At 38.3% G+C, this 24,152-nt stretch overlaps 1 protein-coding gene across 1 annotated transcript; it reads left to right on the top strand.

Annotated features, from left to right (window-relative positions):
• The first annotated feature begins 1,986 nt into the window (after nt 1–1,986).
• CDC16 (cell division cycle 16) lies at nt 1,987–23,339 on the top strand. The gene is made up of 18 exons (XM_058825228.1): nt 1,987–2,090; nt 5,224–5,278; nt 6,182–6,279; nt 6,764–6,802; nt 7,616–7,756; nt 9,131–9,290; nt 9,923–10,017; nt 10,627–10,760; nt 11,803–11,882; nt 13,431–13,480; nt 14,153–14,226; nt 16,186–16,311; nt 17,627–17,779; nt 18,369–18,432; nt 18,892–18,953; nt 21,057–21,192; nt 21,750–21,840; nt 22,948–23,339. Exons 1-18 carry the CDS (start codon nt 2,043–2,045, stop codon nt 23,211–23,213), a joined length of 1,872 nt encoding a protein of 623 aa, XP_058681211.1. The 5' UTR covers nt 1,987–2,042; the 3' UTR covers nt 23,214–23,339.
• The last annotated feature ends 813 nt before the right edge of the window (nt 23,340–24,152 follow it).

Genomic DNA, 24,152 nt, shown 5'->3' with positions numbered 1-24,152 from the left:
AGGAAGAAACATTTTATGATGAGGGTGGTGAGGCATGGGAACAGGTTGCCCAGAGAAGTTGTGGATGCTCCATTGCTGGAAACATTCAAGCTCAGGCTGGATGGAACTTTGAGCAACCTGGTCTAGTGGAAAGTATCCCTGCCCTTGGCAAGGGGGTTAGAACTTGATGATCTTTGGAGGTCCTTTCTAACCCAAACCATTGAATGACTCCATGATTTTTAAAATTATCTTGTTCTCTCTGAATTTCTGCAGTTTGCTACCTTGATGTCTCACACTGAATAGACACCACTGATCTCTGGTGAGTTATTATAACACCTGGTCAGAGGGAAATGTGCCACATAGGAAAACTCATGGCTCCACCACTCAGCAGTTTCTAAATGTTATCAAAATCTCATTCAAACATCCTTTGTTGTACACAGACAGACCAACAAGCTGATGAATACATATGCTGTCATTTCCATACTAATTTCAAAGAGGATTTTAAACCAACAAATTTAATGAGTGGAATGGTAGTACTCATTACAAGCCACAGGTTTCTGAGAACTGTAGGTACAAAAGCTTGATTGCATCCCGCCATGGAAGGTATTTGCACATCCAGAAGTTTTCTTTAGGGAGGTTGAATGTGATAATAACCCTCACTAGACAGAACTGTTGGATCCAAAGAAACCACTATCACATGGATTAGTTTCTTCATTATATGATCTAATGGCAAGATGAACAAGGATTTTGCTTTCCCCAAGATGTTGGTTACCAAAATATGAAAAAGTAGCAGTCCTACAAATGCAGTTGAGTTAAAAAAAAAAAAATCAACCAACCAACCAAAAAAAAAACCAAAAAAACCAAAACAAAACAAAAACAAAAAACCCAAACCAACCCAGAATAAATTTATGCTTTACAGCAGGCACAAATATCTGCCTTCTGTAGCACACACACTCAATAGCACCAGAGAAGAATTGGCTCCCAAAAGGTGACACAGTGTGAGGTAAAAAGCTGACCTAACTAATAACTGGAGGAAATCACTGAAATCAGACAGTTTTACATCAAAGTGCAGCTACTGCAAATAATTCAAGAGAGGGCACATGGATCCATTTTCCTCAGACTGTTTGCTTGTGACCAGCTGCCACCTTTGTGGCCTTCTCCTCACTGTAACCCTGACACAAGTCTTCCTTCTCCATGGAAGCAAACACAGGTGATTCTTCCTCGTGTCCCATGCATACCCACTCCAAGTATTGGCCAACACCTGAATTACTTCTAATCGGGCGTTTAAAGGATACACACTATTTGGGTTGCAGTAGTGAAAGCTGACATGTTTCAGCAGTGTCCTAGTGGATGATTCCTTAATCTGTGTGACACCAAAACTGCCTGGGAGATGCAGGATTCATAGAAAACCTCGTGACACACCATCCCCCATCCTGAGGGAGCGCTTTCACCACAAGGCTGCAGCAGCCGAGGGGGCTCTCAGGGCAGCCGATCCCTGTAGGAGCCCTGGCAGAGACATCATGGAACCACAGTGTGCTGAGCTGGGCAGGACCCACAGGGATCATGGAGCCCAACCCCCGGCCCTGCACATCCCCAAGGGACACACCGTGTCCAAAAGCTCCTGGAGCTCTGTCAGGCTTGGTGCTGAGGCACTTCCCTGGGGAGCTGTTCCAGTGCTCAGCCATACTCTGGGTGAAGAAGCTTCTCCCGATATCCAACCTAAACCTGCCCTGACGCAGCTCCAGCCCGTTCCCTCGGGCCACATTCCACGGATAATCTTTCGCTTCGAAACTGTGACGAAGCCCCTCACCACAAATTTGTCTCTCTCCACAGTACAGACCGTAAAGTCCCAGCACATGTTTATTTAGGGCGTGTGGAGCCAGTGGGGGGATGTCCCGGGCGGCCTCCGCGCTCCCGGAACGCCGCGCTCGGGGCGCTGTTTCCGGGAGGGAGGGAGGGAAGGCGGGGGGCGGGTTTGGGCGCTGCACCGGCGGGCGGCCCGCGGTCCCTCGGCGGCTCCGGCATCCAGGGCGGCGCGGGAGGGAGACCGGGAAGGAGGGAGGATGAACCTGGAGCGGCTCAGGAAGCGAGTGCGCCAGTACATCGACCAGGTGAGCTCTCGGAGGGGCTGCTGGGGAAGGGGCGGCAGGGCCACGGGTTCTCCTCGAGGAAAAACCGCGCTCAGCGTGGCTCCCGCAGGCAGGGAGGCCGGGGAGCGGTGCCGGCCTCTGCAGCGGCGGAGAGGGCGTGAATTTGTGATAGTGCCCGTGAATCTGTAATGGTGCCCGTGAATTTGTAATGGTGAATTTGCGATAGTGCCCGTGAATTTGTGATGGTGAATTTGTAATGATGAATTTGTGATGGTGCCCGTGAATCTATAATGGTGAATTTGTGATGGTGCCCGTGAATTTGTGATGGTGATTTTGTGATGGTGCCCGTGAATTTGCGATGGTGATTTTGTGATGGTGCCCGTGAATCTATAATGGTGATTTTGTGATGGTGCCCGTGAATTTGTGATGGTGATTTTGTGATGGTGCCCGTGAATTTGCGATGGTGATTTTGTGATGGTGCCCGTGAATCTGTAATGGTGAACTTGTGATGGTGCCCCGTTCTCCCGAAGGGGAAGGAGCGGCGGTCACACCGGGGTGCGGCGGGCCGGAAGAGCCGCCTGTGGGTGTCCAGCAGGAGCCGGGGCCTCCCGGTGGGTGTTCCTGGTTTCCCCCTGGTGTGGAGAAGGAGGAGGGGAGCCGCCGTGGGGCCGCTGTGTAGCAAAGGCGTATTGGCAGGATCCCGCCCTCGGGTTGTGCAAGCTGGGCCGTGCCTGCCTAAGGCAGGGGGAAATGGCCTCTATCGCACCCGGGCAGGCTCAGGTTAGGTTGGACATCAGAAGAAACAAATCTCTTCGCTGGAGTGGTGATTAGGCTTGGAACCGACTTCCCAGGGCAGTGGTGCAGTCACCTTTCTTGCAAGTGGACATGGCTCTCGGTGATATGGTTTAGTGACCATGGTGGGCTCTGGCAAAGCTTGGACTGGATTATCTTGGATGGCTTTTCCAGCCTTAATGATTCTGTGATCGTTACAAGAGGGAATGAATTCAAACTAAGAGGAGTTAGGTTTAGATTAGATATTAGGACGAAATTCCTTACTGTGAGGGTGGAACTTGAAACACGATGCCCAGAGAAGCTGTGGATGCCCCATCCTTGGCAGTGTCCAAGGCCTGGTTGGATGAGGCTTTGAGCAGCCTGATCTAGTTTAGTTTAAACCTGGAAGGTTTATCTGCCCCTGGCAGGTCAGAACTAGACAGTCTTTAAGGTCTCTTCTGAGCCAGGCCATTCTGTGATTCCCTGGCTGGTGATTAAGCTGCCCATCACACTCCTGCAGTGCTGCAGACGCCTCGTGGGAGGGCAGGGTTGTTTTCGTTTGTTGATGGATTCAGCAATTATGGTGCTGCAGGGCAAAAAAAGAAAAAAAAAAGACACACGAGGAAAAATGCATAAATAAATTAGGTTAAATGTAGCATCAAACTGTTCTGCTCTTCTTCCAGTTCAGACTTGGTGCAGGCATCACTGCTGAGGAAAGCACACCCCTTAAATCAGCAAAGGCATTTCTCTGTGTGGCCAGCAAGTCTGACTGAAAGGCTGGTTAGGGACCTAGGCTAATTTGGTGGGTTTGATTGGTTTGGTTTGCTGCTCTCATTTGCGTTAAACTGTTTCACTAAGCTGTTTTGCCACACAGCCTTGCACTTCTGTGGAAGGGGCATCAGGAGGAGCATAAAATTTCTTTTTTGTGTAATAATGTGTCATCCTATAGTACTGTAAAAGTGCTGAACAGAAGTCATGCAGTGCCTTGTAGGCCGGGATTATACCTTTCTTTTGTGGTGTTGAGGTAATAATTTAAATCTCTTCTTGTAGACAGCTACTAAATGTGTGTGGGGTTGCTTTGTGGGTTTTTGTGGATTTTTTTCCCCCTTGGGAGTGCAGATTGAAACCAAACTATTCTCTTGACAAATTTTCTGGGTATTATTAGTCCCCATCAAGTAGGAAATGTAGGAACACATGATAGAAAAGACCACTGAGGTGGTGTAGTGCTTAGTGAGGGCTGGGATAGCATCAGTGTGTGCCTGTCAGAGCGGACTGCCAGAGCTGCCCCCCCAAAGCACACACCAGTCTCTGAGGTTCTGAACAGCTGCAATGGTGCAGGAGGGGAGAGAAGCCACCAAGGCTTGCTCAGTCTTCAGAGAGCCACAGAGTGGTTTGGGTTGAAGGGACCATAAAGAACATCTGGTTCCACCTTCCACTGGAACAGGCTGCTCAGAGCCTCATCCAGCCTGGCCTTGGACACTTCCAGGGATGGGGCACCCACAGTTAATCTGAGCAACCTGTTCCAGTGCCTCAGCACTCACAGCAAAGAACTTCCTCCTAACAGCTAAACCTACTCTCTTTTTCGGTTTGAATCCATTCCTCCTTGTCCTCTTGCTACATGCTCCTGTAAAGTCTTACAAATCCTTGCAATGGCAGGGTATTTGTTAAGTGTCCAGCATATGCTGGGAATCATATTAGGCTTCCTTACATGGACTGGGATAAAAAGGAGCAGCAAGAATGCCTGGTGATTTTCTCAGGAGATAACCCCAGCCAGTTCTGTGAGATTTTTGCCTGGCACCTCAAATCTGGTGGCAACTTTAGCAGGGTCAGTGGGATATATCTGCAAATTCTGCTTTTGTCTGATCTCTGGTTGCCACCACTCCTACCTATTTCACTCACTTCAGCCAAAGTGGAGTCTCAAGAGTGAAAAAGTGTTTCCAGGCAAAAGGGGAATGCATGCAGGCGCTATGGATTTATGTGAAGTTGAAGCGTCCTGACTGGACAATGAACATTTCTTCATCAGAGCTGGTGCTGCTGAAGTTACCTAAAGTAATTTTGGTGCCCGTTTTGGTATACAGTATTGTGTTTTTTCTAAAATGTAGCATTTTTTTAAACTGAAGAGGGGGATTCTTGCTACTTTTCCAGTGATGGCAATTCCACTAATGACCTGTTGCCATACTTACACAGGACATAACTTCTGGTCAAAGATACCTGCAGTATTGGCCCTTTTGAACTATTTTTTTATGTTACAGAAATGTGAATCACCATTCATTGAGACTACATGCACAAGATATTACCTCTGACTGATGTACAATGTATTTCAAAATTATTCAGAAAAGCCAACCCCAAAGGAATACTAATTATTTCTATCATGCTTTTACAGCAACAGTATCAAAGTGCCCTGTTCTGGGCTGACAAAGTAGCTTCACTCTCTCATGGTAAGTGGTCACTTTTTACATTGTATTTTATGAACTTCTTTCTGATAGTGTTGTGTTTTGGTGGGGTTTTAGTGCTGTATGGCCAAATATTGACATGTTGAGTTTGGTTTGAGTGCATTTTTGTGATCTTTGGAATGCCATTTTCCTAAATAGAGCAGAGCTCATCTTCCTTGACTTTTGAACTTTGTGTTAAAATTCATGTTTGAACAAACCTTAAGGTTTGCTTTCCTTAAGAAACAAAAAAACAAGAGCAACAAGAGAGCAAGGTGGTTTCCCCCAGGACTCAGGGTTGCCCAGGTGAGGAGTACAAAGTGTGTTTACACTGAGAGGAGTCGGTGCTGCCCATGGCCACCAGCACTCACACTTCTTAAAGTGATCCCCGGGACTTGATCCCACAAAGGCTTTGGTTGCCAGTGAGGTAGGAGGGCACTAAAGCTGTGCTTCTGAAGCTGCAGCTCCAAGCTATGGAAGTCTAGTACATTCACTCTTGTTAGGTTCCCACTGATCTTTTTATTGAGAGAGACATTTCTGGGTTGTTTTTTTCTGCCCTGTATCCAAGAGCAGGGTAGCCTGCAACTGCTGTTTTTTTAATCTGTATCACTGTGGTCTCCTTCTTATGACACACCTCTGTTGTGACATTCTTTGTATTCACTGTCCAGTGCACCATCTGAGGTCTTTAAAGTTAAAATCTGATTATCTTTTAATTTTAATCTCTCACTGATCGATACTGTAAGTACTTTATACACATTTATAAATAAAATTTTGTAACTCAGTCAGATGCTAGAGTATGGGGAAGATACTTCTCTAGTGAAGCAAAAGTGAACATTCTGTATTAAAATATGTTTGATAATGTTTGAAGCTATGTTTTAAAGCAATGGTTTATAATCTGTTCTTTTACTTTAGAGGAACCACAGGATATCTACTGGCTGGCCCAATGCCTTTACCTGACAGCTCAGTACCACAGGGCAGCGCACGCCCTTCGATCACGGAAGCTGGATAAGGTGAGTCCTTCTGGTCAAAGACAGCCTACTGTTACCCCTCTTTTAAGGCTCTGCTGCTAACCACAGTGACTTCTTCACCATCACAGTAAGAAAAGTAATTAAGAAAGCTGCATTATTTAGTTTATAAGGCCCTGTGTTCAGTCAGTCAGGTTTATAGCATTGTCCCCAAACAGGGCCACGGAACAGAGAAGGGGTCTGAGGATGTAACTGCAGCAGGTATGGGAAGGTGGATTGTCACTTCAGATGTAGTTCTTTCAATTTTCCTTCTGCTCTGATGACAAGTGGTAAAGACAAGAGTCAAGTAAGTGTCCTTTGAGAATTTGCTAGTAGAGAAAGGGTTACAGGCTTGGGCAGGAAGGACTTTTGGTGGTGAAGGGGGTGAAGAAGCCATAGTACTGAAAAGGGACAGAGCAAAAGGGACTCAGACAGTGTAAGCAAACATGTTCTCTCTTTATAACTGATATGTATGAAACTTTTCTTTCAGTTGTATGAGGCATGTCGCTACCTTGCAGCCAGATGTCACGTGAGTACACATATTAACCCCTACTGGAAACAAGCTAAACTAAATAAAAGACATCTTGGGAAGATTAGGTACCTGACAGGCAGTGTAAATATATATGTTCATTGGAACAACAGGTTTAAATTTTCTGAGAGTGGATTTCATTCTTTAACTTTCAGTTGCGTCACTGCAGCATCCATTGTGGCACTAATTGGAAGGAATCCAACTGACCTTTTTCCCAGGAAATACTCCTCTAATATTTTGTGGGAAAAGAATGTGAACCATTTTTGTCTCATGTCTTCATGCTTACACTTTTATTTGGTTGGTTGTAATCTGACCAAAGGAGATGTGATTTATGGTGGTATAACTATAGTTAGCAGCTTTGTACTTCTGTATAAGATCTTATACATAAAAGGTAAAATGCAGTGCTTTCAGAGACACAGCTGAATCAATTGGTAGGTTAAATATACAGAAATTTGAAATAGAATAATGTGCTGCTTATAGAATAAGATGATGGTATTTTATTAAAACCTGTGTTAACTATTTTTAAAACCTTACCTGTTTCTCTGATTGCATAATTCTGAATAATACATTTTTCTGTACATGCTTTATTTTATAATTTTTGCATATTTTTTTGCATAGTATAGATGACCAGTGAAAGAGATAACTGCAATTATAAAATGACAAATGGCCAAATAAGAAAATGCATGCATGAAAAACCTACTGATAAACACTAGTTGTTATAACCTATGCCTTTGAAACATGATGCTCTGTTTATTAGTGCTTTATGTACAAATTCTTCAAAACCTTGTTTTTTACATGCACATGTTTGGTTAGTATGCTGCAAAAGAGCATCAACAGGCCTTGGATATTCTTGATATGGAGGAGCCAATCAACAAACGACTTTTTGAAAAGTACTTGAAGGATGAAAGTGGGTTGAAAGATTCTACCACAGACTGGGAGATGTCACAGTCCTCAGTAAGTGACATTATTTTTAAAAACGTTTTTGTAGGACAAAAACCTGTGAAGTCAGAAAGTGTTTTCACAGCTGTATGAATCTGATAGTGCATTGAAGCTTTCTTTTTCAGCTAACATAATTTTCAGAAATGCTGAATTGTTCTTCTTTCAGTCACACATTGTGTGTTAGCTTGCCTATATGAAAGTAACCCAGTATGCAAAAATAAGCAATGCTTTTCAACAACTTCTTATAAATTATTTGCAGATGCTTTGCAGGAACTTCATGATCTAGCATTGGTTTTTACAGTCTTTTAGCTCTTTCTTAATAATGTATCCTAACATTGCTTTCAATTGGACTGTAGGTTCTGAGATAACAAAGCAAGTTTTTTTTCTCCTCCAGTTATTTTTAATGAAACACTTCATAGTCACTCAAGTGTTGTTGTCAGTGGGATATTCTTTGATCACATTTGTGAAAATTATGTGAGATGAAGGTGAAATTTTTGAAGCTCAGGGAAAAAATTCTGTGTAGACACACAGTTTAAAGAGATTGGTGTGATGTGTAGGCTGAAGAGTCTGCGAAGAGTTGTTAGTTTCAGAGGTACAAATTAAAATTTCTTAGCTGAAATTACAGTGTAGGTGATTGACAGATGGCATTTTCCCTGGAAGACTGAAGTAGCAGAGTGGGTTACATTGCTGATGTGAACTGATTTTGAGTGCTGATATAATGGGATTAAAGGATTGATTATAGAGGTGGGAAATGTGTTAACTTTCTCTTTTGCTGACACTTTTGTGGCCTTCTGACTGAACTAAATACCCATCAAGGGAATTTGGAAAGAACATGTTAGTCAGTAAACATTGTAGCACAACTGGTAATTATGGGCTTTCACTGTTTCCTTTTGTGGAATATCTATGTTTTGGATTGAAAATAAGGATATATTTTTCTGTTCAGAACAATTGATTGAGTCCATTGATTTGGCCTTTTTCATCTCTACTGTGGTCATTCTTGTCTTGCATGAAATATGTGGTTTAATGGTCAGCAAAGAAGTGTATTGCCTTTGGAAGGGACAATTTCTCCATGTTGGATATGAAGGGAATTTAGTACAATTAAGTTACAATTCAGTATCAGAGAGCTGGATGCCAGAATTAGAAAAGATAAACTCTGTCCTCTGTTGTTTATTTCAAGCATCTGTTTGTTTGGGTATCCTGACAGAGAATGCTTTGGATTTTTCTTTGAGATAGTAGAGACAACTTTTTATTTAAACACAGCACTAGAAAACCAGGTTCTATCATACATGAAATACTTTCTACTTTCCAGGGAGCACATTTGATTTGTGCTGAAAACTAAATTGCAAACAATGATTCAGTTGTTGACCTCCAGTCCTGCTTTTCCACCAGATCAAGAGCTCTATATGCCTTTTACGAGGGAAGATCTATGATGCTTTGGACAATAGAACCCTGGCAACTTACAGCTACAAAGAGGCCTTGAAGCTGGATGTTTACTGCTTTGAAGCATTTGATCTTTTAACATCACACCATATGCTGACAGCACAGGAAGGTCTGGAGAGAAGTATTTCTCAAACACAAGTAAAATTTACCTGCTTTCTCAAGATGTGTTTTCCTAGATAAAAATTAAGGCAGTAGAAGTAACAGACTCCAAAATGTTAGGAACAGAAAATGTGTTAAATGAGTGAAAATTATGATCTGTGCAAATTTGCATTTGAACTTTTATTTTTCAGTCTTGCAGTGCTAAGAGTTGAAAGAAACACAATAACCCAGCTGTCCTGCTTGTCAGCTCCTGAACCTCTTCCGCTCTGCCCAGCCCAAACAATGTTTTGTCCTGTGTTTTCAATTTCACAGGCTTTGAACCAATGAAACCCTTCTGGGGTTTGCTTAGGCATTAGTTAATAGAGCATTCTAAGTGATAACATTTGACATGTGGAGTAAATAAAAATAATGGTGTGTTATTTCATCTTTATTACATTTTATTTTAAAGTGTAGAAGGAGTAACTAATTAATCCTAAATTTCCAAAATTAATAGCGCTATCTGTTTCAGTGTATCTGTGCTGTTATAGTCCTTGCAGTTGGGATGACCATCATAAAATTCTTTGTATCTCTAAGTTCTTGAAATGTTGGATCATGCTGTTTCTTCTGTAATATGACCATTTCAATGTTTTTTAATTCATATAGAAAAAGAACTCCTTGAATCTCTACCTCTTAATAGACAATGTACGGAAGAAGAGCAGGAATTGCTTCACTTTTTATTTGAGAATAAATTGAAAAAGGTAAGTCCCAAAAATCTGGAGAATTCATTGAAAGTCTTGACTTTGAGTGTAAATTTTCTTGATCCCATTTATTTGGAACATGGAAATAAATATGGACTTTGTAATTTTAAAAAAAAATTTTGCAGTACAACTCACTATGCAATAGTGTAACAGTTTTCTGTTAATTGTTTTCTGCTGTGGTAGCAACTTGAAATTCTGATTTATGTTTTTGAAAATTTATTTATTGAGAAACTTCTGGGTGGGGAAAAGGAATGTTAATAACATAGACAAAACATCAGTTACCTGAAAATATTCGGCTATAAGAACATCATTCCAGATTATTCTTATCCAAAGAGCACTGAAAATATATATTGCTCAGTTTTAATTTCTACAGCCTACATGAAACACATTGACTATGGCAAGCATCTTTTGTGTTCTAAATGAGCTTTTAAGTACATTTTAAAGAAGCATTTTACCAAATACAGGTTTTATGGACTTTCAGATTAAAAATAAAAATTTTAAGAACTTTAAAGCTCCTTAAATATTCTTTTAGGACTATAATAATAATACTTATACCATCTGATTTTAGTTTAGTTTTTTGTTTCAAATGTTGTTTCTTTTGTCTTTCAGTATAATAAACCCAGTGAAACACTGATTCCTGAATCAGTAGATGGTCTTCAGGAAAACCTGGATGTGGTAGTATCCCTAGCAGAAAGGCATTATTACAACTGTGACTTCAAAATGTGTTATAAGCTTACTTCAGTGTAAGTGTGCAAAGCAACTTTAAGTTTTTTTTCTTATATGTTGGAGTGTAATAATTATGCCTGGACTTACAGAAAATATTGTTGTTCAATGGGTAAACATACATAACAATTTGATATGTATTGCAATGTACATGTCATGTGTTATATGTGTCTCAGGTATTTAAAATGTGTACTTTGTGTCTGTCAAGATATGGTATAATTATAATACATATCAGAAGTCTCCAAGGTAAAACTCAGCTTAATCAGCGCTGTGCTGAACTTCATTTTATTCATCCTCTTCCTTATTCTGGTACCTTCAATTTCTCTGCTCTCTGCTTACTTCTTGTTTGGCTTTCAGAGTGAACTGGTTTGAATCAGGTGGTTAGCTAGGAAGTTTGATTTCTCTGGCCAATAGCAGTTGCAGTGTTATTGACAGTGATCAAAAGATATTATTAATTTAAAAGCCAGCCTGTTATTTCTAATTCTGATGGCCCAGTATGATGTATAGATTGTTACGGGCGTGGATTGCTGCTGGGGTCAGGGACTCAGAACACTGCCATGGTTTGCTGTCAGCTGCTGTAGGTCTGCACTCATGGATGTGTTTCTGAATGCCACAGGAAACAAAATTTTACAGCTGAGCCAAATGTGATTCTGAAGGCATACTGCCTGCCTGGTGTTAACCTCAGGAAGTTGAGGATTGTTGTTTGAAAGCTGCTGTGAAATGTGTGGAAAAGATGAAAAGAAATGTTGTTTGCTGTCTGCTGGTTAAATTTGAAGTGACCTGCAAAACCAAAGAGCATTCTATTCTGACTTTCTAATTGTATATTCAGCTTGAAAGAATTTTATGTTATCCTTTTTTGTTAGGCTAAATTAACTGTTGTATTTCTGGTCTGAAGAGAGCCTTTATTATGCTGTTAATAGTTGTGCTTTAATCATAAATAGTTTTCTAATGCCTAAAGTGGCAACTAACTGGAACATTACATGCTAAACAAGCAGTTTGCTTTTAACACAATAAAGTTTTTGAAATGTGCATTAAAGTTTTTTTATTCTTTATTTTTTTTAGAGTGATGGAAAAAGATCCCTTCCATGCAAATTGTTTACCTGTACATATAGGGACACTTGTGGAGCTTAACAAAGCAAATGGTAAGGAACACAGCATTTAATATAACTCAACAGAAGGCTGTAAAGCCCCAATTTTAATAAAAAATTAAAGATGCCAAGAAACCCCCTTATATACCATATGAAAACTTACATCTATTTTTCCTTCTCTTGAAACCTGCTGTTTCAAGAAAACAGTGGTAACTGGTAAAGAAGGGAATTTCAGAGCTGACAGCAGGGTTAGGGGAAGTAGATGTGCAAAGAGTTCATGGTCATGAGTGTAGCTGTCTTTTAACCACTGGACTGTGTAGCCAGGAGGCCTGTGAGCTACACTGCCTCATCCCTGTCATTGTGATTTCTGTTTCCAGGTGATATTTGTACAGTATCTGGCTGCACTTTTTCTGCTTATCAATAAAATATAAAAAATAAGCTAGAAAGTAATCTTCAGCAATAGTGTATGCTTAGGTGGACATGATTATTCTTATGATTATTCTAGACTCTCCTTGCTTTTGCTGTTGTGAAGGCCTCTCTTTAGTTCAAACAAATTAATAATCATGCAACACTTTGATTGGAATTACAGTAATAGCTTACTTGCAGCTGAGGTAGCTTTTTCTCATTCCAGAATGCATATAAAACAAGGGAGTAGCTTGAATATCTTTAAAATCAATTGGAAAATAGAATAAGGAGCTCATATGCTGTGCAGTCTCTCAGGATGGTGCATTATATATACACAAATAGGTCATTAGGTGTGCTGGTACTTCTTGGGGATTAGTGAATGTTATTTTACAGTTAAGTACATCTGAAAATGGGGCCACTCCTCTGATTTTTCTTCTAAATCTGCCTTGAGAAGCATTATGTACAGAAGTTAATGTTTTGTAAGACAGTTGTAATATTATTTTTTTTCTGAGCTGAGATACAAAGTGCTCCAGGACAATCTCATTGGTTTAAGAGCACTGTACTCTGGAAAAATAGAAACTTTATGTGCCCTGATGCTATTTCCTTTGAAATTGCATATTGTTATCCTGTAGCTGATTACTGCTGCTATTAGAAAATCTGTAGTAAGTTATTCCAGTAACTAGAATTATAATTTTTACTAAAAAAGTAATCACTTGGAATTATTCCAAATAATATAATAATTTATTTACTTTTGTCCTATTTTCAGCATATTAATGCTCAAGACTCTACTTTGAAATGGATGTCTAGCCAGTATGTTATACCTTTTAGATGTAGGAAGTTGAATAGTGTTTTACCTTGACAAGGTACATTCAAGTGCAATACTACTGGCATTTATTGTAATGTATAGTAATGACCTAAGTTGTTGCAGAATTCTTAAAGGGTGGGAAACAGAGCTGCTTATTTGTGTCTTGTGAAGACTTATGGGTTGTTTTGGTTGGGTTTTCTTTAGCTAATTGCAAAACTGAATCTATTTTGAGGCAATTTGAAGCATTTTAACTAAAACAAAACATTTTGTTCATTTGTGAATTAATAATGTTAGATGTTCTGTATATTTTGTATGGAAAGCTAAAAGACTTGAAACATCTAAGTGTTTTAGCATGTTTTAATTTTCTTTTCTTGTTTCTTCCCACTATGTAGAACTTTTCTATCTTTCTCACAAACTGGTGGACTTGTACCCAAATAATCCTGTAAGTTGCTCTAAGTTTTTGTTGTCAGGTAGTTTCTTTTTTTAGGTGAAAGCACATAAAAGTTGTAATGTATTAGTTTGAGCTACAGAATTCAAAATCTGTTTCTGGATGAAGCTTGTAGGAATGGTTCACTCTTTTTATGTTCTCTACATGTAATTTCTTTATGCCAAGGTTCTTTTTATAAAATTAAGTACCTGTAAAAGGTATTCAGTGCCAGTTATTTACTTTGATTAATAATTTAAAACAAATGCTACAGTAATAAATGTCTACATGTCTCTGAGCAACCTTTTCCAGTGTTTGATCACCTTCACAGTAAAATTTTTTTTTTTTACTTGATCCTAATTTCCCATGTTGCAACTTGTACCTGTTGCTTCCCGTCCTATTACTGCACCCCTGAAAAGAATCTGGCTCTGTCTTGTATTCCCTACCATTAAATAATTGAAGACAGCAGTAAGCTTCCCACTTAGCTCTTCATGAGGCTGAGTAAGCCCCAGTTAGAAAGGTACCTGCCAGCAGTTCCAGCTTGTCTGTAATACCAAATAATTTGAAGAGCTGACTGATTTCAGTGGAAATGTTCCTAACTTCTCTAATGACCATGTCTTCCTCTCTTTTGATGCTTCACTATGGGGAGTGTGATGTATCTAAATATTCTATTTTGATTTTAATGTGTAGGTGTCATGGTTTGCAGTAGGATGCTATTATCTCATGGTTGGCCACAAAAATGAACATGCTAGAAGATATCTCAGGTAAATTTTTTTCTGTTTTTTTTACTGAATCTGTTGCTCACTTGTTAAGTAAACATTTAATGTTTGTGATTGTTTGAAGCTCATAAAGAGAAGCCTCAATAAACTGGTTACTGTTTAAATACTTTCACTGCCATCCTTTTTTTGGTGTAGCAGTTTTGACCTCATCTGTAGAGATACTTTAAAAATGAGGAAGACTAACGTGGCATCTCTCTAGGCAGTGATCTTCCTGTTCTGAGCAGGTGTAGTCCCTGCAGTTGCTAATGTTGCTGAGCTAATTACAGCTGTGGGTGATCAGGCCTCAGTTCTTAGTTGAGGGACACTCAGGTATTCTCCCAAGTTAAGGTTTCATATCTGAAAGAATTATATGGAAAATTCCAATGTTTGGCTGTCCAGTTCCTTCTGTGCACAAGTGGGCTTTTTAGCTTTTTAGGTTTGGTCAGTGCTGTTTCCTGTAGGTGTTCTGTATGTGCAATGAATATCAGCACTGGGGAGCAGGACCTTGCTGTGAAGCAGGACATTTGTTCTGGTGCTGTAAGCTCAAACTGAGAGGGCATAAATCAACCTGTAAGACTAATTTTTCCTGAGACCTTTACAGACAATATATGTGAAGATGGGTTAGTCATGTATACTTTTTAAATGCCTGGTTATTATGAGTAAAATATTTAAATTCCTTACAAATAGCACTGTGAAATTCTTCAAGTAGTTGTCCTGAGTGATATATTTGGTTTTGGTGCTGAAATAAAAAACATCTTTAAATGTACAAGCATCTCTAGACAGCAAGAAAGTATCTGTGGATGTATACTCTGATCAAAATTCAGAGTAGTTCTGGCAAAAGGGAAAAGAGGTCTGCTGAAAGTGAAATAGTAACAAGATGCTTAAATATCTTGGAGAAGAATGGCAGTGTAAAGCTAACAAGGCTAGGGACAACTGTGGGCTACACAGTGGTTTCCAGAAAAGAAACTTGAAGACACAGTCAAATATCTACATCTTTCATTGCTGTCATGGGTGGAAGATAAAAAGGTTTGAAAGTTTATATCTAAAGTGTTTAGATAGTGTCTAAATTTTATATCTAAATTGTTCTAATGTTTGAAACTTTATATGTAAAATTTTGTCTCAGAAGACAGAGAACAAACCATTCTCTAGGATCTGTCGTGAGAAATAATGAGTTTAACTGTGACAGACAAAATTTAGATTATATGTTAGGAAAAAAGTAAGCTGTTAAGGATAGTTAATCAATATGATAAAATACTTATGGAACATGTATTACTTCCATGTCAGAGGCTTTTCAGAAAAGACTGGGCACACTTGTTATGAGCTGTTTAGTTATGAACACCCTTGCCTTCAAATTTAGGAAGTAATCTACAGAGCTTTCTTATGTTCTTCTTTCTGGGAAGTCTCTGGGTTGCTGTCTTGATGCTCAGGTTGCAGTTTTCAGCTCAAGACGTGAATGACATTTTGTATACTTCCCTGATGCATGGCCTGTGATGTGACAAATGCTCATCTTCTTCAAAGCTAGTGCAATTAGATGGCAAAATTTCAATTTAGATGTTCATTAGGTATATTCATATCCTGCTTCTCAAACTTGGATTTGATAGAATATATTTATTTCAAAATGTATAGCTAGGATTTTGCAATGAATTTTGAGTCACTGCTAATGTTTCCTGCATTTTATTTAATCCACCTACTATATAATTGTTTATGTTCCGTAATATCAAATAATTCCTCCTGTCTGTGAACAGTAGCAGAAGTAATGAAATCGATTCACAAGAATGTGTGATCCTTCTAAGTGCAAAATAGTTTGAACTTTTAAAATGAGCTTTGTTTATCACTGATTATTACTGACAATTATCTTAATAGATAACCTAACCATATAGCATAGCATTGCTGTCTGAGTAGACATCTGAAGCAGATGAAATTTAATTTCAGATGTGTTTGCTTGTGACTTGCTCTTGTTTTTAGCAAAGCCACGACGCTGGAGCGGACCTATGGCCCTGCATGGATAGCGTATGGACATTCCTTCGCAGTGGAGAGTGAGCATGACCAGGCAATGGCTGCATACTTCACAGCTGCACAGCTCATGAAAGGGTCTGTACAAACAGCATATTTGGGAAGATTCAAATGAATCCATAAGTAGTGTAGAATATTGACTTACATCTATTGGTTTCTCTGGCTCTGGATTGAAGGCACTTGAGATGGTAGTTCACGTTCGGACTCAGGTGTTTATTATTTCTTATCAGTAAAACAGTTTCACAACTATGAGTTTAGTAGCTTTTCATTAGCAAGGCACAAGATGGCTAACTATATCTTGTTATAAGGTCTTTTAAGACTAAACTATCTAATTAAGAAAGGACACTTAGATTATTTTTCCTTTTAACCCAATAACTGATCTTTGGAAGCCCGCAATGCAGACTTCTCTGTCCAATTACAAAACATCACTCAAACCCATGAAGAAGAAGGAAAAAGAAGGTAAAAAAGAACAACCTGCCTCTACCCTAAAACCTCCATCTGGCTTCATATTTATTTCTATATTCTAAAACCCCAAACTCCCAAGTCTTCCACCCTGTGATATTACAAACTTCTAACCAACTACACACCCGTAATCCCAGTGCTATCAATCAATTTTGGAAGCCGTCTCCACAGCCTCAGGTCAAATACAGTGTTCTCTTGTGGGTCTGTTGTGCCTTTAAGCACAGAAAATTCTCAGCGTCCAGGATTCCAACATACATCCCTTTAAACGGTAGCAATGCATTTGCAACAATTATGTGGTAAAGAACAAGGGAGGGAAAACATCCCCAATAATTTAACCATCTACTTTCAAGTGCATTATTGTGATTATTTTTCTGATTTTGTAAGTTCTAAAGTCAAGTTTTATATATAGGTAATCTAAGTTCTGCCTGAACATCTTCTCAAATTTGTGAATCATGGTTGTCATACCAGCTCATCAATTGCTGCATAGTAATTGTTTGAACAGCTCTTTCATGCTGTGGGAGGGGGTTGTAAAATGAGTCGTGAACTAATTGTGTCATATCGCATAGAAAAGTATCACATTTGACTGTAGTTACTGGGAAATGTAATTCTTTTATCAATTACTTCTTCCATATTCTATTTGTAAATTAAATGTATGAATGAAATTAGGGGAAAAACCATCAGAACTAGACTTAAGTGCTGAGAAAATACATGTGATTGCAGGGCAGGTTACAATGATCTATTGGAATTTAGTCTCTTGTTAAATAGAGATGTAAAATCTTTTAACCTTCCCCTTAGGTTAGTAGTCCATTTAAATCAGCTTTTACTTGTATGTACCTAAACATATGCAAACAGTTGGTATGTCTTTATAGTTTGTGACTCTGTTCTTGAGAACCACACAGAAACAAACCTGCACTTTGTATTATGGTTTTAGGTGTCATTTGCCTATGCTGTATATTGGACTGGAATATGGTTTGACCAACAACTCCAAGCTGGCTGAACGGTTTTTCAGCCAAGCTTTAAGCATTGCACCTGAAGATCCTTTTGTTATGCACGAAGTTGGAGTGGTGGCATTTCAAAATGGAGAGTAAGCTTGCAAAATGTGATCAAATACTATCTTAAACATGGATTATTCTTAATTGTAATGTGCCAGTATATCTAAAGTACTTATATTGAACTACAGTGTCTTTTGGTCATAGTTTAGATGGTGTTGACCTTAAACCCTTGCTTTCTACATTGTTCTTCCTTGTGTAAGATTGAACATGAACAGAATTTAATGCTCAAGGAACATCCCTATATTCCATGTGCCTGTCATTGTGTAGTTGAGTGCCTGAAAAGGCATCTATCTGCACACATACTATAAGATTTTGTACAGCAATACATTTTGTCAGCTCAGGAGGTTCCAGATTTATTCTGGGGGAAAAAACTCTAACCTATATAAGAATTGTTTAGCCAATATTTTTTGTTTGATTCTGATTTTTTTTGTTTTGTCTTGTTAGCTCTTAGGACCACAATGCAAAATATAGCTAAATGTAAATTACTGGGTTTTATATCTAATTTCACTCATATGATGAAATAATGTCATAGAAATCTTTTTTGAATACAGTTTTCTCATACTGCTGATGAAACCTCTTCACTAATTTACTTGTCTTTCCCCCCACCCCTTCAATCCTTAGCTGGAAAACTGCAGAAAAGTGGTTCCTTGATGCACTGGAGAAAATCAAAGCTATTGGAAATGAGGTATTTATTCTAGTAATGTGCAAGATCATAAATTTATAAAACTCCTCCAAATTCTGTAATAGCTTGTGACAAAACATGTTGTACTTATTTTAAGATACAAGTAATGCAGTATAAATATTATTTTGAAACTGTGCCTTCAGTGCTCCTAGGCTGAGACTTGACTTCACTTTTTCTAGTTAAGTAGAAAACAAGTTTTGTTTGGTTTGCATCAAGTTTTAATAACACTCACCCTTTAAAGAAATATTATTAGCTTTGGGGAATGTAAAAAATAGAAAAATTAGTTGTTGAATAAATGTTTTCAGCTTGTGTGTTTTGTTAAGACTTTAAAATGCTTGTGGTATTTTTCTTGTTCATAAAAAAATTCCCTATTCATTTGTATGTTTTGTTTTTTTAAAGTAGATAAAATTTAGTTACAGTCTAGGAAGTTGCAGTTATTTGAATTGTTGCATTATTTTGCAGGTAACAGTTGATAAGTGGGAGCCTTTGTTGAACAACTTGGGACATGTCTGCAGAAAACTCAAGTAAGCAGAGAGTACTGGGGCTCCATTTCTCTGTTATGCTGCACAAATGTGTTTTCTCCCTCCTTTATACCAAGATGGTGTACCACATGAGAGCAGTGTAGAATTACCCTGTAAGAACAAGATTCTCTAAATCAGCTTGTGAACAAAACTACATTAATCAACCCTTATATCCTGTTTATTACACAAAAGTTAAAGTACTTTATGTAAAAGCCTTTCTTTAACTATTGATTCTTATTAGGGAATTAGTTGGAGGCTTTTAGATGCTTGTATAGGTGTGAATTTTAATTCTCCACTGTCCTGGTCCTCACATACTGAAATATGTCCACTGATTATTATATAAAACATAACATAAAGGTAGGTTTATGACAATTAATTGCTTGGATTAGCAGTTACTATTTTTTACTGAAGTGAAATATTCAGAGGCATGAATTATAACACAACAAGGGAGTCTTACTTTGTTTTTTAGAACAATACTATTTAATATTTCATTTCATGTTTACATTCAATGAATAGAAAAAGTGCAAAGCATATATATATATATATATATACAAGCGTTAACAGTTTTAACAGAAACATTTTTCTCATTAATTACCTAATCTGACTTGAACCAGTCCTTTTTTTTGTTCAATCAATGCAATTTTTAAAAAATACTTTTAGTGGTTTTAATTGCTCAATTGGTGTACACTGTAATTTTTGTTTCAAAGCTGCTAATGAGAATGTGATTATGGTAGATGAAAGCTGTACTTCTGCTTTGGGTTTGGTAATAATTGCTTTGTGCTTTAATTGCCAATTAGTCTTCATTTTCATTATGAAATAAGGACATATAACAGTTACTCCTTGTGCCAAGATCAAACAAAAGGCACTGCTTCTGAAATCTGTTCATGAGTATAATTGCAGGATTTTTTCAAATACTTGTTTTGTTTATAATTATTTTTGTCTTTTTAAAATTTCTACAGTAGTTTTAACTGCTTACATCATGCTTTGTACAACTTTTAATATTTGCTCAGGTTCAGAAATCAAAGCTAAAATATTTTTGCATCCATGTAAACTATCTTCCAAGAAAATGAAGTTGAGAATTTAGGCAGCTGTACATATGCTTTCACATCTTAAAAAACTGTAGTAACTAATTTAGTAGTGTGTGTAATACATAATATGGCTATTATGAAAAACTTATTGGCTGTATGTCTACTCACTAATATCATGTCATTGAAATTTCAAAGCAGCGTATTCAAATACAGTGGTAGTAGTCAATTGGATGTGTAAATACTATGAGTGGAAGTGAAATTGAAATCATGTGAAAGGTCTGTGCAGCAAGCAAACATTTGCATAATTTTTCTGCCTCAGTTGTTACTTGATGCCCTCTAACAACTTTGTGTGTTCCTCATTGCATAATTTCATTATCACTTTAGATATTAAAATTTCTTATAAACAGGTGATATTAACAACGTAGAACTAGGATGTCAAATGTGACAATTTAATTTCTCAGAGTAATGCTGTAGTGTACATTTAATCCTTGTTTTATAAAATTACAAATGAAATAATCAGCGTAGTTAATAGACAGTTTTCAAGGACAGGTTGGTATTTTGATAGATATCATGGATATGTGTAAGCCTACTTTTCTGATAGAGTGTGTTGCAAAATGATGAAGGTACCAGTGTTTGCAGCACTCAAGGGCTGTGATATTTCTGCCCAGAGAGCTTTTCTCAGTTTGAATTGTGTGATTTAGTCTCACACTGCTCCTTCTCTCCCTCAGGAAGGCAAATGAAAGTGACAGAAAGAAAGCCAGTGCTACAATGAGCAGCACAAAACATCTAAAGCAATTTACCATATCAAACAGCTAAGATCTCCAAATGGGACCTGGCTGTAGGCAGCTGTTTTCCTACATAAGGAGAACAATGATTTTTCAATTACACTGAGGAAGAAAATTGTCGATATCCATGAGCTTTTTGTACATTCCATTACTCTGTTCAGAGTGCAAAGCAATAATTTTCAAGTTCTGGCACAATTGTGTTCCGCTTTGCTAAGAAAATACCCACAGGGCACTGTAAAAGCACCTTTCACCATGAAGCTTACTAACAGATGTCCTGTACTTACCCCTACCAGGAAGTATGAAGAAGCACTGGAATACCATCGCCAGGCTCTGGTGTTGATCCCTCAGAATGCTTCTACTTACTCTGCCATTGGCTACATACACAGCCTCATGGGCAATTTTGAAAGTGCCATTGACTATTTCCACACGGTACGTAACTGCCTGCAGCTGAAGGGCTGGTCACAGATTCTGTTATTTACTCTTTCACTCTGGTTTGGGTTTGGAACAAAGAACCAGCATTTTTTTCCAGCCTCCAAATGAGTGTTTATTTTATAGTCTTAATTTTTTTTTTCTTAAATCTTCTATATTTTATTGGTTAGGTAAGAAATGGCCTCTTCGGCAAACTTTGAATTGCAATTTACATATTATGTATGTAAGCTTCTCATGCACCTGAAATAATTTTAAATACTTCCAACTTAGAAATTTTACAGTAAGTAAACAGCAGCATATGTTGTAGCTCATATGTGAATGATTTCCTGTCTGTATCTATGTTCTTTTCTGGTTTTGGTTTTGTGCTTTCCTTGCTTACTACTTCAGCCAGTTCATATGATAGTGTTATTTTGGTTGTTCAATGTTTTGCTTTTACAGTGAAGACTATGCTCAGCTAGCATTGTGGAACAACAAACCAACAAACTGAACCACTGCAGACTTATGATGTAAATGTTTTTATTTGATGCTAAATACTTTTTACTGGTTTTTTTCAATAGGCCCTTGGTCTCAGGCGGGATGACACATTTTCAGTCACAATGCTCGGCCACTGCATAGAAATGTACATTGGTGATTCTGAAGCCTATATTGGTAAGTCTCTAACTTATGTGTCTCATGAAGTCATTGAGTCCTTTGAGAGGACTGTTATGTCAAGGGCTGCCTACCACTACCTAATTAACTCACAAAGTAGAGGATGTCTTTCTTGGGGTTTTTTGGGTTGGTTTTTTAAATGGTTCAATGAGTCAGAACTTAGCAGCAATTGTAGATGACCACTGGTTTTTGAGAGCAGCATGACAGTACTCTCATCAGCATAAAGAAAAGAAACACTTTGTCATTAAAGGTGTCAATGCTTTCTTTTATAGAAAATATTTATTTGTGGCATCTTAGATTGCATAGGGAATGGGGGAAAAATTCAACAGAAGTATGGAGTTAGGAAATCAGAGCACTAATGCTAATGTTGTTGCAGAGCAAGGTATTTTCACCTTGTCAAAACTTGTCTCTGTGGAGACAGGATAGGTTCTTCTGACTACAAAAATACAGCTTTATATATCGTTTAAAAAAAAAGTGCTTCATAACAGTAATACATTATATTGCTATGGGTTTAAATTTTCTATGAAGGATTTTCCCTGCAAAAACAGCTTCTATATTTTTTAATAGATTTCTGCTTCATTGAACTTAGTGATTTATCTGTAGTGAACACAGTTGATGTCCTGTCAAGCATGTTAAGAAGGCTGAAGCCTTAAAAGTAAAAGCCATCTGTGTGCTCTAGTGCTTTTCCTGCAGATTTTTCACACAATTGAAACAGATGTTTCTTCTCAATATTGTCTTGCTCCACATGTAGTCATTTAAGACATCTGGAAGAACCATGCAGCCATGAGATATGCATTAATGCAAACCAAGCTGTGTGTAACTTAAACAAGAAAAAAGCTCCCTGGAGAATTGGGAAGGGAATTGGCAATTACTTCTCAAAACACACTTTTGAAACTGAGTTGTGTTTCTTGTATTGTGCTTTTTTGAGAAAGGAGGCTGCTGGATTTTTTCAGAACAACTCATTCAGCTTCAGTCATTAAGCAGCAGCAGCTCCTTGATGGTCTGAAAGCAGAGAATTACAGTAGTTTCTGAATGATAGTTTCTTTGAGATTACATTTTTTGGGAGTATTCATTTGAAATAAACTACTGGTTTGTCTGTTTTCCTAGGAACAGAGATCAAAGACAAATTAAGATGTTATGACTTTGATGTACACACAGTGAAGACATTAAAGAACATAATTTCACCTCCCTGGGATTTCAGAGAATTCGACATAGAAAGACAAACTGTGGATGAAAGTGGCATCGTAACATTAGAGACATCAAATCAAAGGAAAAGTACAGATACCAGTCGCCCATTGGAAGAAACATTTGAGATTGAAATGAATGAAAGTGATATGATGTTAGAAACATCAATGTCAGACCATAGTACGTGACCATAAATACTGGTAGAGAGCTCATTTTGTCTAAGTGTACTATGTTTGTTTTAGCATTTTTGTTATGGTGTTGTACTTTCATGAATTTGCTATTTTTTATATGAATGCAAACTACTATGTACTTAACACCAGGAGTTTTATAGTTCCTACTTTATAAATATTCCTTTCCTGATTCCTCATGAATCCCCATCTGAATCAAGAAGACCTCATTGCATTGATGTAGGCCATATACATAGTCTGAATCCACAGTGTTGGCTATTTTGCACATGCCTGTGCATTACTGAAGAGGAATTCAAGTTTTAGACACAACTGCACTTTGGAATTCAAGGGTATCAAGGGAGGAAGAGCTTGGGGGGAGTCTGTATTTTATCAACAATTGCACACACTCTCACTGTGGAAATCTGTTGGATCCAGGTGATCCCATTGCTTTCCTATGAGGACCAGCACAGTAGTGCAGAGAAGTCTGGTTCTGTCCCAGTAGCAATGGGAATTGTGCTCTGGCTCCACAAAGGGAATGGGTGATACCCATATGTTAGAAAATATAGACTGGACTTTGAATTGAGTGCAGAATTCAATACCAGTCCCATATATTCTTAAACATGAGAAAATAAGGTGAACAAAAATGTTTTACTTCCTAGTTCTAAAACAATTCACTGAAAGTTACACATTCTCCTGAAAGTATGAGCCATGAGTCTTAAGTGAAAAAGTATCCAAGCAGAGTGTAGGAAAAATTAATAATTTAGGAGGCATATGTATCTCCTGGGCAGAGTCAGGTCTCTTCTTCAGTGTGACTGGCAAAAGGAGTTCATACAAAGGGCTTTATTTTCACTTGGAACCTGGTAATTGGGGTGTGGTTCAGGTGACTTCTTTGATGTAAACATGGGATTTTTCCTGAACATTCTGGAAGGATCTCCAATGAGTGTGTCTCAACAGCTGCTC

Source organism: Ammospiza caudacuta, chromosome 2, assembly GCF_027887145.1.
Source record: "Ammospiza caudacuta isolate bAmmCau1 chromosome 2, bAmmCau1.pri, whole genome shotgun sequence".
In the NCBI taxonomy this organism is placed as follows: Eukaryota; Metazoa; Chordata; class Aves; order Passeriformes; family Passerellidae; genus Ammospiza; species Ammospiza caudacuta.
The sequence above is the reverse complement of the archived record's forward strand: the minus strand, read 5'-3'. Positions and strand labels throughout refer to the sequence as shown.